General features: G+C 40.1%; 1 protein-coding gene across 1 annotated transcript in view; it reads right to left on the bottom strand.

The window, feature by feature from the left end:
- Positions 1-16,038, bottom strand: part of EHD3 (EH domain containing 3) — a 56,416-nt gene that overhangs the window by 9,986 nt on the left and 30,392 nt on the right. Inside the window, exon 3 of the mRNA XM_074209662.1 lies at positions 12,225-12,322. Within this exon, the coding sequence (XP_074065763.1) occupies positions 12,225-12,322 (98 nt within the window). The remainder of the gene's footprint in view (positions 1-12,224; positions 12,323-16,038) is intronic.

Below are 16,038 nucleotides of genomic sequence, written 5' to 3'. Positions count from 1 at the left end.
GATTTTATTATTTTTCAGATGAGCATACTGAGGCCCAGGGACTAAAGTGGCTTACCTATTATTAATTTAGCAACAGAAGGAAACTTATAGGTTATCAAGTCTATGATTCTCATACAGAGAAGGAAACTGAGGCTCAGAGAAACTGAGTGACTTGCCTGGAGTTAACAACAATGCATATGGAAATATTTATAAAGTACATTAATGTTGCAAAACAAAAACCTTAAACATTTATAAAGGTTTACCAAAAGCTCACTGTAGTTAAAAAAAAAACTTTTTAAAAAGCTTAAACTACACAGAGATGTTTATGATGTGTTATTTAGTACTTTGATGTTTACAGCACCATGTAGATGTTTGCAAACATATATACATATAAGTGCACAAGTATAAGAGGTGTATCTGTTTATATACATATGTATAAACATGCATACTGCATACACATATAAATATACACACATTCTTGGGAGGTAGGAGTAATTATCTCTAGTTTATAGATGAGGAAACAGCTACAGATATCTGTGGTCACATTTGAACTCGGTCTTCCTCTCTCCAATCTCAACAATTTAGCTACTCTATACTGCCTGCTGCCAGTGGCATAGGAGCTACTGTCATTGCCATTTAACAAATGAGGACCATGAGACTGAAAGAGGTTAGAGGACTTACCCAGCTAGTATCAGAAGCAGAATTTGAATTCAAATTTGGCTGGCTTCAAGCACACAGAGACTTTCTTCATTTACTTGAGTGCACATCAACAGAGAAGGTAAGTCTAAGTTTGGTAACAATTAAAAGGCTAATTTAAAATAGACTGACCTTTGAAATCAAAAGTGAAGAATGAGGTGGGGTTTGGGGGACTCTCATACAAGGCTTATGAAACTCACCTTCCTTGGAGCTCAAGTGAAATGAAACAAGTCATTTTAGAGGAAGCCTAAAAATATCCTTGGTCAAAAGTAGAATAATCTTGGGGTTGTTGAAGGCTTATAAATTAATAAATCCTTTCATCTGCACCAACTCTGAATGGATTCTGACAGTAGCCAAGTGAGAATTTCAATATCAGTTTAATGTCCAAGCTGAGAAACTACTAGGGCTTTTCTTCCAGAGACTGCTTGAAATTCAGGAAGGCATTTTCACTATAAGAAGGTAGTAAAGTAAGGTGAGATGAGGTAGGAAAGGAAGAAGGAAAGGGGAGGAGAGGAGGAGGGGAGGAACTCTGGGTCTCTGCGTGTGTGTGTGTGTGTGTGTGTGTGTGTGTGTGTGTGTGTGTGTGTATGTGTGTGTAAGGTAAATTACTTCATTTCCCAGGTTCTTAGTTTCTTCAACTGTACCTATAGAGGTTGGCTTCTGGGGACCTTTCCAGCACTAAGCCTATGTTCCTCTTATTTTCTTTCTGCTTCCTTCCAACTTTTACATGGATTTCTCTCCCAAGGACTCCAAGGAACATAGAAAGGGAAAGGCATCCTTCTCTTTCTATAACACTTCCCTTTCTGGATCACAAGTCCCCCCCCCACCACCACCACACTTCCCTGTAGTCACAGCAGCCTGACTCACACCTGTCGCAGTTAGGCTGATGAGTGCCACGCACACCAAGTTGCTCTGAGCCATCGGCACTCCATCCATCTGGGGCAGGCAGCCCTCCAACCTGAACCCTCATGGGACAGCTCCATCCTATTTTTAAGCCTGCTACTCAGCAGAGACATGGGGCCAGGGCTGATCTAAGCTTCTGGAAACTGTCCAACAAAGCTGCTGTCCCTCAGAAGGTGCTGGGGGGACCCGGAATGGTCAGAGGGAGCTTCTAGATCACACATTTGGAGCTGAAAGGATTTTTTTGTTGTTCAGTCATTTTTCAGTCACGTCTTAACTCTTCATAATTCCATTTTGGGCTTTTTTTGGCAGAGATACTGGAATGGGTTGCAATTTACTTCTCCAATTCATTTTACAGATGAAGAAACTGAGGCAAGCAGGGTTAAGTGACTTGCTCAGAGTCACATAACCAGAAAGAGTCCTAAGGCTTGAACTTGTGAAGATGAACTACCCTGAAAAGGTAGACCTTATAGGTCTTTGAGTTCAACTCCCTCATTTTCCAGATAGGAAAAATGAAGTTATGGAAGATTCTTGATGTCACACAGGGAGTAAGTGACAAGGGCAGAATCTAAATTCAGGTCCTCAGACTCTAAAATTAATCTTCTGTCCTCCCCACTAAGCTGCCTTTCCCCTGAATGCAATAGGTCATTTGGGTGGTGGACTGTGGAAGATCCTGTGCCTAACGGACATTTTCAGGATACAGCAGTGAGCTCAGAGCTTCCCCCAACTCTGGAATTGTTAGAATTTTCTTTGAGTGCCCACTTTAAGACTGGTGAGGGTTATTTCTCTGCTTCAGCTGTTCCTACACTTGTCTGTGCCAAAAGGACAGAGGGATGGGAGAGAAATAATCAACCCCTCTCCCTACCTCCTCTTATACCTCACACAGAGCTTGGTTTAGATAGGGCTCCTCTAATTCACTTATCCTTCTATTACCTTATGTTATAGATATTTATCATTTACAGTCACTTATGTATTCTACATTTATTAAGTAGGAAATATGTACAAGACAGACACAGGGTAGAGTCATGGGTAAGGAGGAAGTCTAAGAGTCTAGATCCTGTATCTAGTCTAGATTCACCTGGATCCAAGTCCTTTACCCAATACAAACTGGACAGGTGACCCTGAGCAATGCATTAAACCTCTCAGTGTTACCATACAACTTTTTTCCATCACAGAAAAATTGCATTTTGCTTTGATGGAGGGAAATTCTTCCCCATGAGGTCAAACTTACACCAATGAAATCATAACTAGATTTAAAAAAAGTTTCTGGACTGGGACATCAAAGCAAAAAAAAACCCTCAAAGAGTTAATATGAATATCCTCTTACTAAACAGGGGTTTCCTAAATTGAATTGACAGGGAAGAACACCTCTGAGCCTGGGGAGATAAGAGGGCTTTAGAATTTAGCCTAGGTTGCTTAGCCTAAAGCTACCAAGAGGTCAGGTGGATATCACCAGTTCTTTTCAAGGCTAAAATGGTCTCAAATAACCCCTACCAAAATAGAAGGCAAAAGAGAAACTAAGACTGGCAAATATCCACAGTTGAGGTCAAGGGAAGAAGAAAAACTTAAGAAAATACCAGCTCTGGGGTGGCTAGGTGGCGTAGTGGATAAAGCACCAGCCCTGGAGTCAGGAGTACCTGGGTTCAAATCTGGTCTCAGACACTTAGTAATTACCTAGCTGTGTGGCCTTGGGCAAACCACTTAACCCCGTTTGCCTTGCAAAAACCTAAAAAAAAAAAATACCAGCTCTGCACTGCCTAACTGCAAGAATGGAAATTATGTCTGTTATTTAAAAATAGCTCCATAAATACTCATTTCTATCAGGTCTGCATTGAAAGGACTTAAAAAGTCTATGGGTTTTTGGTTTTTTTTTTTTTTTTTTTTTTTGGTGAGGGGGAAATCATCTTGGAACAATGACAAGAACACTGGACTGAAAAATCAGAAGACTGAGGGTCTAGTTCAGTTATCAGCTAGCTGTGTGAAATGGAGTCAGACACTTGTCACCCCGGGGCCTCCTTTTCCTCATCTGTAAACTGAGGGATGGGCAACCTTGAATCTGACAGTAACTGCAATTTAGGTTGGAAAAGGTAAAAGCATGTGAATGGGAGAAGACTTCTGGTAACCCAGATGTCAAGTGAGGAAGGCCTGAACTGACAACCTGAAACATGGCTAGCTAATATCCTCTTTTAGTTTCTCTGATCATAAAAGAGCTCCATTCCTACCTGTTTCACACAGTAAGAGGCCTGGGTGAATGAGTTTTCCCCTGGTCCTCTTGCTTCCAGTTTCTCTCCACATCATTCCATTCTCCAACTTAGTTGCTAAGATGACTTTTCCTAAAGTTTGGTCTGCTCAAGTCATTACCTACTCCAGGGAGTTAGCATTACCTGCAGGATCAAATAGAACTCCCCAGTGTGGTATTTAAAGCTCTTTGTAACTTGGACCTCTCTTAACCTTTCTAGCTTTTACATCCTTACTTGACTTCCCTCCATACTCTATTGTCCAACTACCCTGGCCTACTTGCAGTTCCTTAAACACAGCACCCCATCAAAATATTAAGTATTCACCTCTCCTGAGCTCAATCTTGTATCATCAACTGCCTTTTGGTCATTTCAAAGTCAATGTTCTATAGGCCTCTCAAGGTCTGCCATATCCATTTGGGTGCCCGAGAAGATGGTGGGGATCTTGATAGTCATTGGGAAAGACAGAAGGAATTTTGGGGGGAAAGCTAGTACTCTTTAACCCCAAATTCCTCTTCTGACTTTCCCAATGACCATAAAGAGCTCCACCATCTTCTCAGTCATCCAGGTCCACAGTCTGTAGTCCTTACTCTCCCTCACCTCAAATATCCAATCTGTTGACATCTTCTTGTTTTTACCTTAACAACGTCCCTTCTAAATGGTCCCTTTTCTTCCCTCTGATGACTACCATACTCAGCCCTCACACCTGATCTGGTTGGTCTCTTGCTTAGCCTAAAGCTTGCCAAATGTCAGATGGACAGCTCCAGTCCTTTTCATGGCTAGAATGGTCTCAAATGACCCCTACTAAAACAGAGGGCAAGAAAAAAACCAAGACTGGAAAATCTCCACAGCTGAGCTTAAGGGAAGAAGAAAAAACTTAAGAAAATACCAGGTCAGCACTAAGTGCTTGAATGGAAATATGCCATTTTCACTCCACTCTAATTAAATCTTTACTCAGATAAGAAAGGAATTAAAAAGCAGGTTATCCTATAGGTCATGAAACAAACATCTGCCTAAAATTTAGAGTAGTTACAAAAGGAATCCATTTTAAATATCTAATAACTGTCTGAGTGATCTGAGGACATGAGCTTGCCTACTCATCTAACCATAAAAAGTTAGAAATATGAAGTTTCAGATAGCATTCCCTACCCTTCCCTAAATCAAAGTCAAGAGTTCAAAGGATTCCTTCCCAGGGGGAAGTTGTAGGAAATTCCATATCAGAAATACTCAATAGCACTTGCCCCTGAAGAAGGTCTAGTGTTTGTACCCATCCCATTTAAGCTCCATCACTGTCCCTAGGCTGAGTGTTTCCTGGAAGTAATAAAATTGAAAAGGTTTCTCCCCCCCCCAACCCCCAGCTAGCAGCCAAAATCTCTTCTCCCTCTTCCACACACCCCCCTTCTGCCTTTCCCATCTGATCAGAATCCATCCCAGATTTAAGGGTTCTGTCCCATTCATCTATGTAGATTAGGTACTTCTCTGCCTTCACCCATTACTAGAAGTCTTGGTCAGTGAAAACTGAACCTTACCTCCCCAATCTCAGACAAAGAAGTCTCCCTGCCATAATCTAGACTTTCCTCTGGGCCACATCCTGAGGGAATGGCCATATGAAGATTGTCACACTGGAGCATAACAGATGGGTAACTCAGGAAGCATCCTGGGGAGAATCCAAATGTCTTGAAAAGTCACAATGGGAGAAGATCCACCTAGTGATATGGTCCCAAGCTAGGGCAAGGGAAAGAGGAACTGATAAGGGGCACCTGACACAAACTGGCCAGCCTGGTTCTGCCAGTAGGCTAGGCAATGAAGAATAAAACAGCACTAGGGGCACAGGAGAATTGAGGAATGGATTCCTGTCTTTTCAATGGAATGGCAGGTTTCTTTGGCAAACTGGGGAGGGGCACTGTGTCAATACAAAACTTCTCTTTCAGTTTGCGGTTCCGTCAAAGTCAGACTATATTCAGATCAAGGGCTAGAACCTGTTTGGTTGCTTTTTGTGGTTGTGTTCATTTTTTGCTTTTTTAAAAAAAATTTCCTTCCATACTCCTAGCAATTAAAAAATAATAAAAATCTACTGAGCTGCTTACATCTCCAAGGCAGGCACAGTGTGGCCAAACTAAAGTTCCCAGCATGCCATTGTAACCTGGGCCACCTTTGCCAACAGGCACATTTGTGGTCTGGGCTTGGGCCAGGAAGAGGATATGCTGGTCTGATTGCTGACTCTCAGGTTCATTATCTCTTCCAGAAAGCAGGGGGAAGGGGCCCTGCTCATTCTAATCAGGTTTTGTAAGGCTTGTGGGTGCCAGACAAGAAATACAAGCATCTTAACCCCCAAGAACAGGGTTAAACAATGACCAAGGCAAAATTGGTTTGAGTTAGATTAGGGATTGGGTGTGGGGGGTGAGGTAGAGGGAAAGAATCATTGGAATAGACAAAGCAGGAAGAAAAATAAGTAAATGAAATTAGCTAACATTTATATAGTGCTTTGCAATGTACTCTACATAGAGCATCTCATTTGATCCTCACCACAGCCCTGTTACATTGGTGCTTTTATTATTCCTGTTTTACAGATAAAACAATAAACATTTATTATTCTGTGTTAGGTTAAATGTGAAGTGCTGAAGATACAAAAAGAGGCAAAAGATTACCTTGTCCTTAAGGAACTTCCAATCTAATGAGTAAATTGAGCTGAGGAAGTCACCTAGGGTTACACAGTTAATAAATGTCTAAAGCAGGTCTTGGATCTAAATCTTCCTGACTTCAAAGGAAGGGAATTGAATAAGGAGAAAGAAAAAAAGGAAGGAAGTAAGGAAGGAGGGGAAGAAGAAAGAAAGGAAAAAAGAAAAGAGGGAAAAAAGGAAGGAAGGAAAGTTAAGGAACTAAATTTTGAAGGGAATTCAAAAGTAAGGGTTTTCTTGAATTACACAAAAATGGAGAAATGAACTTTGTATCTTAAGAAGGAAGAGACATATGATAACTTTGCACATTCAAAGAAACTGGAAACTGGTCTTTCAGTAATAAAGATATATTACAGTTTTGCTCACTTTTTCTTAACATAGAAGGACCATTTAAGTGGAGAAGAAGAGACTAGTGGTAGGTGAAAGAGGTCAAAGGGAGAATCTCATGATAGCAAAAAACTGTAGAAACAAGAAGTCATTGCTTTAGCACCCAATAAACCAGTCCCTGAGAACCACCCACTAAAGTGGAACTAACCACTTGAGTCCTCAGGATAATATACTCATCCAGAACCCTCCAACCTCCCCAGCCTCTCCCCTGCCCACCCAGTAAAACCAAATCTCCAAAATTCCTACAAGAGGCAAAGCCTGAAGAACACACCCATGGCCAGGGTTTCTTCTATTCCATGTAAACCCAGGTATTTAGGCTAGTCTGAACTACAACTCTATCCTACTGACCAAAGTTCACTATTTTCACATTTCCACCATTACAATACCTTCCTTTCCCAAAGAGGAATTACCTCAGGGTTGTATTTGTATATCCAGTGACTGGCACATGGCTAACATTTAATAAATGTTTATTCAATCAACTGACAAGCATTTATTAAGCAGCAACTAGGTTCCAAGCACTGTGTTATGGTGCTGGAGGTACAAATACAAAAGTGAGACAGTTCTTACCTTCAGGAAACTAACATTATAATAGGGGAAACATAACACATATAAGGGCAAAAAGGGCTAAAGAAGATAGTTTTGGTTTGGGCAATCTCAGGGATAATGAAATGAGCCACAAGGCTCATCCCTTTTCCATTTGCAATGGCATTATTGATTTGATTATAATTCTCAGAGCAAAAGGATTTATTGATTGATTTGGCAGAGAGAGAATTTTTATCTTGGTATATTAAAGTTGGAAAAGGCCTGAAAGATCATCTTATCCTACTCTCTTGTTTTATGGGTGAATAGACCATGAGGCTCAGGGAGATAAAGAGATTGTGTAACATGCCCCTGCTAGTTTGTTAAATTAAACCTGTGACTTGAATTCAAATCTCCTGAATTCTAATCCAGGACTCCTTAAAGCCCCTGAAACCTAGGTCTTTTGAGTCTTTTTGGAAACTCTATCAAAGAGGAAGGGAGTCCTCTACAGAGACCCACAAACTAGAATGTGTCTTTTCCAAGTCATTCAAATGAAAAATACCAGGCCTATCTTGCACTTCCTAAGAGATACTGGGTTGTACATTCGTTAAGCTGTTAATTCTCTGTTAGGGCTACCACACCACTCTGAGACCAGATGAGTCACAACTACTGGCAGAAGTGTTAGGGATTCCACCGGTTTGAAGTAAGGCTGGGGGAGGTAGGGGGAAGGGTTAGGAAACCAAAGGGAGAGGCTTAAGAAAACAAAATAAAAAAAACAGCCACCCAAGCTGCTAAGAGATCAGAGGCCATGTGCTAGAGAAAACATCAGAGTATACCTCCAAACGGGCATCTATACAGGCAGCTAAAGCCCTCCTCTGCATCTGAACGGGAAAGGAGAGAGAGTTTTGTGAGATGAAGATGAAGCAGCCAGGAGAGAGACAAGGCCCCATACTTTCCAGGGCCCAGGTGTACAGATTGGCATTCCCTTGTCTCTTTCTAGCAGCAGCAAGCCCTGAGAAGAACAGAAAAGGGCCACAAGCTCAGTTTTCCCCATTTAGGCAGGGACAATAGCTAATCTGAACAGGGAAGGGGTAGAGTAATGAATGAAGGAGAAGTTGGGAGAGGGAGAGGGAGAGGGAGAGGGAGAGGGAGAGGGAGAGGGAGAGGGAGAGGGAGAGGGAGAGGGAGAGGGAGAGGGAGAGGGAGAAGGAGAGGGAGAGGGAGAGGGAGATGCATTTTTGTGGTCCTCCAATTTCTGCAGCCATTTCCAGTCTATCTAAAACACTGCTCTGCATTAGATAGAGGTTAATCTAATTGCTGTCCATTATACAGATGAGGAAACTGAGGGTCATAGAGTTATTGAGTGTCTAAGGCAGGATTTGAACCCAGTTTTCTTGACAGCAAGCCTATTGCTCTATCCACTGCATCATCTAACTGGGGAAAAGAATGGGAAATAAGGTATAGAGGGGAGGAAAGGAAGGCTGTCTGGCAACTCAAGATTTGCAGGCAAAATAGCAACTAGGAATTTATGAACCTAGGGCAAGTATTATACAAGGAGGTAAAGGAAGTCAAAAGATAAAGACCAGGGAGAGGAAGGTCATCTGACTAAGGATAATTTCTAACCAACTAGGTCTTAAGTTCTGTCATTTCTTTGCTATTGAGAAATTAAAAGAAAGTGTACCTTCTAAATTTAGCACCCTGGGTCAAAGTCCAGTCACCTCACCCTAGTTATCACTGTAGCTACAGGCCCATAAATAGAAAGGGCTGAGTCAAAAATTGCTATACCTTAAGATAAAGCCATAACTAGAGAATCTGGAGATCCCAGGCCCCAAATGTTGTTTTCTCTCCTCTCTCATCAATAGAAGTATTATAGATCTAAGGCCTTTAATCCAACTCCCTCATTTTGCAGAAGAGGATAAATAAGGACAAGGTAGAAGTGACATGTCCAAAATCACATAGGGATTAAGGGTCTGTGGCAGGAACTGAAACGAAAACCCTGTGACTTCCCACTCAGGACACTCCCCAGAGCCTCTCACAGTTTTCTCCTCTGAGGGTGGTTCTACAGAACCTGAGGTCCCTTCCAGCTCTAGGCTGTCATATCCCATGAACCTAGGATTCCAAATTCTTTCCAGTGTGCCCTGCTTTCTCCTTACAACTTTTATATAGCCAAAGATTACTCCCTGGCCTCCAAGGAGTGCCACAGTACTTAATAGGGATGTTTCAATATAAGGAAGGCCCCTATGCCATCTCTTTACCAGCTCAATAATGGAGAAAAAAATCCAGCCAGAATATTTTTCCCATCCTATGACCCTAAATAAAAGGAAAGAAAAGAACAAAGAAAACAACTTATTATATGACTTTTATATTACTATATTACAAAATATGATGTCATTTGATCCTTACAATTCTGGATTGTTATCCTCATTTTATACTGAGGAAACTGAGGCAGATACAAGTTAAGTGGCTTGCCCAGAGTCACACAGCTAGTCTGAAGTCATATTTGAACTCAGGTCCTCCTGATTCTATCCACCCCTCCAGGGCTCTATCCACCACACAACCTACCCGCTGATCTGTCTAAGGCAGGCATGGGGAACCTTTGGCCCATGGCCCATATGGTGTTGCCAAAGTAACTGCAGGCAGGGCTTAAAATTCTATAAATCTTGCAGTTTTTTAGGGATGAATTAATTAAATATTCAATCAAATAGAGCTTGCAAAAGAAATTATAAATATCCAAATGGTCATTGGCAGAAAAGAAGTTCCTTACCCCTGGTATAAATTGACAATTCTTTTTCTAAGCAAGACTTGTCTAACCCTGTCTTAAAATTCCCACCTTTTGGGGCAGCTAGGTGGCACAGTAGATACCCTGGCCTCAGACTTAATAATTATGTAGCTGTGTGACCTTGGGCAAGTCACCTAACCCCATTGCCCTTAAAAATAAAAAAATATAAAAAAATATTCCTGCCTTTCCTTCCTTCTTATGCTTCTGATGAGCTGGGAACCCCTTCTTCATGGAAAGTCCACAAGGACTCAGACAATGAAAAGAAGAGATGAGTGGGGGAAAAAAAGAAGGAAATAGCGTCTACCTCTGGGTTTCCTGTTGTACTTAATATTTTTCTACTCCACAATGAAGACCCTCCAATTCCCCAAAGGCTTCCAATGTCAGTCTGGTCTGGACTGGGGATGGTACCCCAAATAAACTCCTTCCTCCTGAGTAACAGGTGGGGATTTCTATTGGCCCTTGAGAATGCTATTCTTCTGGGATGTCATTTTGTAATTAAAATTTTCTGGTAGTCTAAGAAGATGGTCCAGACAGGCACATTTAATAACAGCCATTGCCAAGTTTTTAGCAGAGGCCCTGGGTGAAGAAAGTCATAGGAGATGGCTTTGGAAATTTGCAGAGGAAGAGGAGAGAGGAAGGACCTAAATGCAAAGGTATCCTCATCTGCCTCTACACCAATGATCTAATTTCTATGGGGATCTGGGGATAGAGTATGGTGTAGCGTAGGCTTGGGAATCTGAAGGAGTTGGGTTCAAATTCTGTCTCTGATAATGACCTGGGCATGCCACTAAATGCCTCTCACTGAGTTTTTTCATTCAGAAAATGGAAATAATAATAATACCTATCTCATGGTGTTGTGAGAATCAAGTGAGTTAATGAAAACCATAACTGTAAACCTTAAAGTTCTATACCTATACAAGCTATTTTTTCTTTTAAACTGGACCCTTTGATTTCATTGATTTATGGTACTCCCCAACTGAAGAAATGCCCAAGTACCAGTAAACACATGCACAAATATTTTATAAGTTTTTTAAGTTACAGAATCAGAGAGTTGCTGGGGATTTTTGAGAAGTTAAATTACTTGCCCAGGGTCATAGAGCAAGTATGTATCAGAAGCAGCATCTGAACTCGGGTCTTTCTCTCTGAGAACAATACAATCTTACATCATGCTGCCTCCTATGACTATTATTATTATGAATAATAATAACAATATGAACAATCAGTGACCCCTACAAAGCATAGAGCTTGCCTCGGCTAGTCAAATTTCTAGAACTCCCACTCTAAGAAACAAAACATATTTGTCTCTTTGTCCACCCTACCCTGAACTCATGAATTGTTAAGTGACCCCAGGACTTTGTCCCTGGAGTTTTCCTGAGAAAAATACTGGACTGTTTGCTATTTCCTTTGCCAACATGTTCCCATTTTACAGATTGAGGAACTAAGGCAAAAAGGTTTTAAGTGACTTGCCCAGGGTCACATGGCAAGTCAGGGTCTAAGGCAGGATTTGAACTCAGATCTTCCTGGGTGCAGGTCCAGTATCACCCACTGCCTTGAAGCTATGAATAGAGAATGACAGAGTAAAGGCAAGAAGAGAGCTTCTACCCAGGGCAAGTTCCTAGAATTCTTAGGCCATTTGATCTAGAAAGGATCTTAAAGGTCACCTAGTCTAACTGCATCATTTTGCAGAGGGAGGCCCAGAAAAAAGAGATAAGAAAAAAGGAAAGGGAGGTCCCAAGGTCAGTCAGCTGGTTGTTTGCCAAGCCAGGACTCAACCCTTATGTAGGGCTCCTGGGCTCTTTCCACAAAGGCCTGAACCAGTTCAGTGCCCCTCCCCCTCTCCTCATGCCTCTCCTCTACCTCTTTTTCCAATACCTGTGAATCCCCACTGCTTCAAGAGATAATTTTCAGCACCCTTCTATAGATAGAAGTGAGCAGTCTTCTTATTTCTTTGTCCAGAAGCTTAGCCCTTGGAATAGATTTCTTGGTTCATGTTCCTGAATAACTCACCTTTCAGTTAGGTGTAGCAAGTAAGCAAGGTGGCTCTCTTACCTCGACTAATTCTTTGTTTCTCCCCAGACAGGATCCCGGGTGTGTCAATGACACTGATGCTTTCCAGTACTGCATTAGGCAACTGAGCACATACGAATCTACAAAAGAGAGAAGAAAAAAAAGAAAAAAGAAACCAAAATCAAACTTGGTGGGAAAAAAGGCCACACTTAGCCAATCTGGTGTAAAAAATAACGAAACTCAGCTCCAACTCATATACACTGACTTGAAGAATTAGGGAATCCCAGAGGTCATCTAGACTAATCTCTCCCTAAAGTATGACACTCTCCCTCCCTCCCTCTCTATCTCTGTCTCTCTCTCCAATATGCCTGAAAAATAAGCAACCAGAATCTGCTAAAATATTTCCAGCGATGGTGAGCTTACTATCTGCTCGATCCCTGCCAAGGCTACCAGTACAATGCTTGGATATCTCTAATTATGAAAATACAATAGACTTATTTTCTCAAGTATCTGAATAAAGTCACTAATTTCTCTTAGTAGCTGTTTTTCTCCACAAGGTACAGCCCATCCAAATGTTAACTCCAAATGTATATCATAGTGACACATGAAGCTGAATGTATATTCTTATATTGGGAAGGTGATGAAAGTCTATGCACTCACTCAGTAATAGGATAAGCCCATAAACTGAGAGGCAGTAGGACATAGTGGCTATCATGCTAGACCTGAAATCAGGAAGACCTGGATTTGGACACTGACTATTAGTGTGACCTTAAGCAAAGTAATTTAGCCTCTCTGAATTCCAATTTGCTTATCTGTAAAATGGAACTAATTAAGAAGCCCCTACTTTCCCTACCTTACTGGGTTATTGTGAGGCTCAAAAATAGATATAAATACTTTGCAAAGCTGAAAAAACTACATAAATGCCAAATGCTATTATCTGGGGTCTTACACCGAAATCAATAGCTGTGGAGTGAGAAGACCTAAGTTCAAATATTGACTCTGCTGCTTACCATCTATGTAACTTTAAGAAAAATCACAGATTCCCTGGGCCAGTTTCCTCATCTGTAAAAATGAGGGTGTAAGGATAGGAGCAGCATATAATTCCTGACAGAGAAGGGATAGATTTAAGATATAGAGTAAGACACAATTTTCAGGCATTTCCTAAGTTGGAATTTATTTTGCTTGAATAAGTATTTTTATTAAAATGTTTTTATTTTTCCCCTTATTTTGTGTGTGCATGTGTGTGTTTAAGCCATTTGAAAAAGAAAAGAAAGATGATTACTGAGATATTTTTTCTTAATATACAAAAGAGAACAGAATAACAGGAAAGTCATAAAAAATTGTAGACTGGCAAGACGATTTTGAAAGTGAAATGGTGAATTTATTATATGTTTATACATAACAGAGGTTTGCAGCTTTATGTATAATCCTCTTTTTCTAATTTGTTTTGTATATAACAGACCAAAATCTAACTTTAGATTGGTGTTTGTCTAGAATTTTTAAAAAATTATTTTAAAAAAATGAAAGAAATGACAAGGTTATAGATCAGAAGGTCTCTGAGATTCCTTTAAGTTCTTAATTTATGATCTTAAATGTGAGGCTTGATCACAACTTTAGATCACTTAGCTCAAAGTTCCCATTTGGCAGATCAGGATCCTGAAGCCTTGAGAGTCAGTGACCAGACAAGATCACACATGTCAGCAGCTGGGGTCCCCCAGATCATCTGACTCCAAACCTAGAAATAGCTTTCTTTTTTCTGGTCACACAAGTCAGGGGGATGACTTTGAATAGGATCCACCAGTTCCAGCCTCTTTTCTTCACTGTAGTTCTAATTGCCAGGTCTGGAGAATTCAAAATGAGTAATAGATATCAGATGGCCTAGGGGGAGTCCAAAGGTCAATTAGTATATAACTGGGTGACCCCATGTTCTTTCTGGTTTCTATTCTCTCTCTCTTTTTTCTTTCTGGGTTCTTATACTAGACCAGAGCTGTCCAAAATGTAGACCACCTGTAGGTTTGCTAAATGCTTTAGTAAATGAATCCGAGCTACCACTGAGCTCTCACTAAAATGGCAAATCAAAATATAATGTCCTCAAAAGCAAGAGATAGAAAGAGAAATTCCATTTAAAATAGCTGTAGACAACATTAAATACTTGGGAATCTACCTCTCAAGACAAACCCAGAAACTGTATGAACACAATTATAAAGCACTTCTCACGCAAATAAAGTCAAATCTAAATAACTGGAAAAATGTCAATTGCTCCAGGTTAGGTTGAGCTAATCTAATACAAATGACAATTCTACCCAAATTAAATTACTTATTCAGTGACATACCAATAAAACTACCAAATAATTGTTTTATCAATCTAGAAAAAACAATAACAAAATTCATCTGGAGCAACAAAAGGTCAAGAATAGCAAGGGAACTGATGCAAAAAAATGTAAAGGAAGATCTCTATCAGTTCTAAAACCACATTATAAAGTGGCAGACATCAAAACTGCCTGGTACTGGTTAAGAAATAAGAGTAATGGATCAGTGGATTAGGATTGGTTCAAAAAAAAATGCAGTAAATGACTACAGTAATCTACTGTTTGACAAACCCAATGACATTAGCTTCTGGGATAAAAACTGAGTATTTGACAAAAATTGTTGGGAAAACTGGAAAATAGTATGGCAAAAAGGCATAGTCCACATCTTATACCCTATATCAAAATAAGGTCAAAATGGGTCCAGGATTTAGACATAAAGGGTGACCCATTGATAAATTAATAGACCAAGAAATACTCTATCAGATCTATGGAAACAGGATAAATTTATAACCAAACAAGAAATTAGAGCTAATTATAAACTGAAAAATGAATGACTTTGATTACATTAAATTAAGAAGTTTCTGCACAATAAAATCAATGCTGCCAATCTTCACAACTAGGGAAACAATCTTCACAACTAGAAGTTCTCATTTCTAAAATAGAGAGAGAATTACATCAAATTTTTAAGATCAGTCATTCCCAATAGATAATGGTAAAAGGATATGAACAGATAGTTTTCAAATGAAGAAATTAAAGCTACAGTCATATGAAAAAATGCTCCAAATCAGTATTGACTGGAGAAATTTAAATTAAAACAACTATTAGGTATTATCTCACAACTATCGGATTGGTCAAGATGAGAAAAAGGGAAAATGATCAATGTTGGAGAGGTTGTGGCCTGGTGGAGTTGTGAATGGATCCAGCTATTCTGAAGAGGAATATGGAACTATGCCCAAAGAGCAATAAAACTGTTTATACCCTCTGACCAGCAATTTCAATTCTGGGTCTATATCCAGAAGAAATCATAAAAAATGGGAAAAGTCCCACATGTTCAAAAATATTCATAGCAGCTCTTTTTTGTAGTGGGGGATGCCCATCAATTGGGGAATGGCTAAACAAGTTATGTATGATACAGGGATACGATAGAATACTATTGTTCAATAAGAAACCATAAATGGCTGGAATCTAGAGAAGCATGGAATGACTTACAGGATGGATGCTAAGTGAAGGGAGCAAAACCAAGAGAACAACATGCATAATAACAAAAACATTGTGAGATGATCAACCCATGATAGATGCAGCTCCTCTCAGCAGTCCAGAGAGCTAGAACAACCCTAGGAGAATGGTTATGGACAATGTTATCTCCATCCAGAGGAAGAAAAGCAAATCAAAACAAAAATCTTGCAGAATCTGATGAACACTACATCCTAATTCCAAAATGACTAATTTGTAAACATGTTTAACAAAAATGTGTATGTACAATAATAACCTGACAGTTCATGGCTGAGGAGATGGGGGCGGAAAGGGAGAGTGCGAAGAAATTTTGT

Source organism: Macrotis lagotis, chromosome 1, assembly GCF_037893015.1.
Source record: "Macrotis lagotis isolate mMagLag1 chromosome 1, bilby.v1.9.chrom.fasta, whole genome shotgun sequence".
Taxonomy (NCBI): domain Eukaryota; kingdom Metazoa; phylum Chordata; class Mammalia; order Peramelemorphia; family Peramelidae; genus Macrotis; species Macrotis lagotis.
The sequence above is the reverse complement of the archived record's forward strand: the minus strand, read 5'-3'. Positions and strand labels throughout refer to the sequence as shown.